The sequence below is a fragment of the Melanostigma gelatinosum genome (assembly GCF_949748355.1).
Source record: "Melanostigma gelatinosum genome assembly, chromosome: 5".
NCBI lineage: Eukaryota > Metazoa > Chordata > Actinopteri > Perciformes > Zoarcidae > Melanostigma > Melanostigma gelatinosum.
In genome coordinates, this window is record NC_136638.1 from 10195853 (window position 1) to 10197752 (window position 1900).

Genomic DNA, 1900 nt, shown 5'->3' on the forward strand with positions numbered 1-1900 from the left:
TTTCAACTCTGAGAGGACATGATGAGATTCTTAAACACTGAGAGTGTGCAGTGCTCGAGGACACATTTATTGCTTTGAGGAAATGTCACCAAAAAAAAGTTTAGGTTGTAAACATGTTTGGCGAGTTAGGCTTCCAGGAGCAAAAAGTGTGATTTGGAGTCCACCAGAGAAATGTTATTTTTTTACATCTTATTTAAAATACAAAATTTGCATTTAAAGGCCCAGGATGCATTATTTTGGTCTGAACCAAATGGGCATATATAAAGAATGTCCTGTGCGTAAAACACCATATTGAGAAGCTCACTCTATTAACACCTGAGGAAGTATTGTCTAAAAGTTAATCTTTAGCAGTGAGAACTGCTCTTGGTTTGATTGTATCCTTCTAAATTAAGTGCTGGCACGTCTTACAAATGCCATTGCGCATTAATCTCCTCCTTCGCACGCGCTCAAGGGTGACAGGAGCAGCAATAAACTCGTGCGTAAATCAGTTGGAAACTTTAATTAATAAACAGGAACTGCGCTCCACGCGCACATCGTTCCACAGCCAGACCCACTGGACCAGCACTCCGACTCACTTCCGGTTCGGCTGGCTGTAACCCTTTCCTATCCGCAGCTCCGCTTCCAGAGGCGGAGGTTGGGGTATCTGCGCCGTCATTGGCCAATACGCGCCGTCACTGCGCCTCAGTTGCTCTGTGAGTGGCGGCGGAGGCTGTCAGTCAAAGCCAGGCTGCTGCCGAGGCTCCAGAGAGAGGGAGATGTCAGAGGCTGAGCTGCTCCCTTCCTTCAGTAGCACTAGTGGGGTTCAGCAGCCAGCATGGCCACAGCTGCCTCCAGCCCCTACACCCTGCTCAGCTCCAGCCCCATGATCCACCCGGACAGCCAGGCCATGCAGCCTGCTAGCCCCTACAGGGGACACCAGAAGCTCCTCCAGGGTGACTACCTGCACAGCATCCAGGGGAACGGACACCCCCTCGGACACCAGTGGGCGAGCAGTCTGTCAGAGGGCAGCCCCTGGTCGGCCTCCATGGAGCAGCAGGACGTGAAACCGGGCCGAGAGGACCTGCAGCTCGGCATCATCCATCACCGCTCCCCGCACGTAGCGCATCACTCCCCTCATCACAACAACCACGGCAACCACCCGGGAGCCTGGGGAACCCCGGTATCCCACAACTCCTCCATCACAAGCGGGCAGCAGATCAACATTTACGCGCAGGCGGGCTTCACGGTCAACGGCATGCTGGACCATGGTGGCCTCACGCCGCCACCCAACCCTCAGGGCCAAGGCATGCACCCGGGCCTCAGGGACACACTCAGCCCCGAGCACAGCGACCTCGGCGGGCACCACTGCCACGACCACTCCGACGAGGAGACGCCGACTTCGGACGAGCTGGAGCTCTTTGCCAAGCTGTTCAAGCAGCGGAGAATCAAGCTGGGCTTTACGCAGGCGGACGTGGGTCTGGCCCTGGGCACGCTCTACGGTAACGTCTTTTCCCAGACCACCATCTGCAGGTTCGAGGCTCTGCAGCTGAGCTTTAAAAACATGTGCAAACTAAAGCCGCTGCTGAACAAGTGGCTAGAGGAGGCGGATTCGACCACGGGCAGCGCCAGCAGCATAGACAAGATAGCGGCTCAGGGGAGGAAGAGGAAGAAGCGGACGTCCATCGAGGTGAGCGTGAAAGGGGTTCTGGAGACGCACTTCCTCAAGTGTCCCAAACCGGCCGCGCCGGAGATCACCTCGCTGGCGGACTCGCTGCAGCTGGAGAAGGAGGTGGTGCGCGTGTGGTTCTGCAACCGGAGGCAGAAGGAGAAGCGCATGACGCCGCCGGGAGAGCTGCCGCACGAGGGACCCTATTCTCACGGCGGGAGCGCGGGGGACGCCTCCTCGTGCCACGATCTCTGA

The 1900-nt window shown here is 56.6% G+C and overlaps 1 protein-coding gene across 1 annotated transcript; it reads left to right on the top strand.

Moving 5' to 3' along the window:
- Window positions 1-814: 814 nt before the first annotated feature.
- On the top strand, window positions 815-1900 carry LOC306777133 (POU domain, class 3, transcription factor 4-like; the record flags this gene model as incomplete). The annotated part of the gene is made up of 1 exon (XM_079268119.1): window positions 815-1900. The coding sequence occupies one exon, from the start codon at window positions 815-817 to the stop codon at window positions 1898-1900; it is 1086 nt and encodes a 361-aa protein (XP_079124245.1).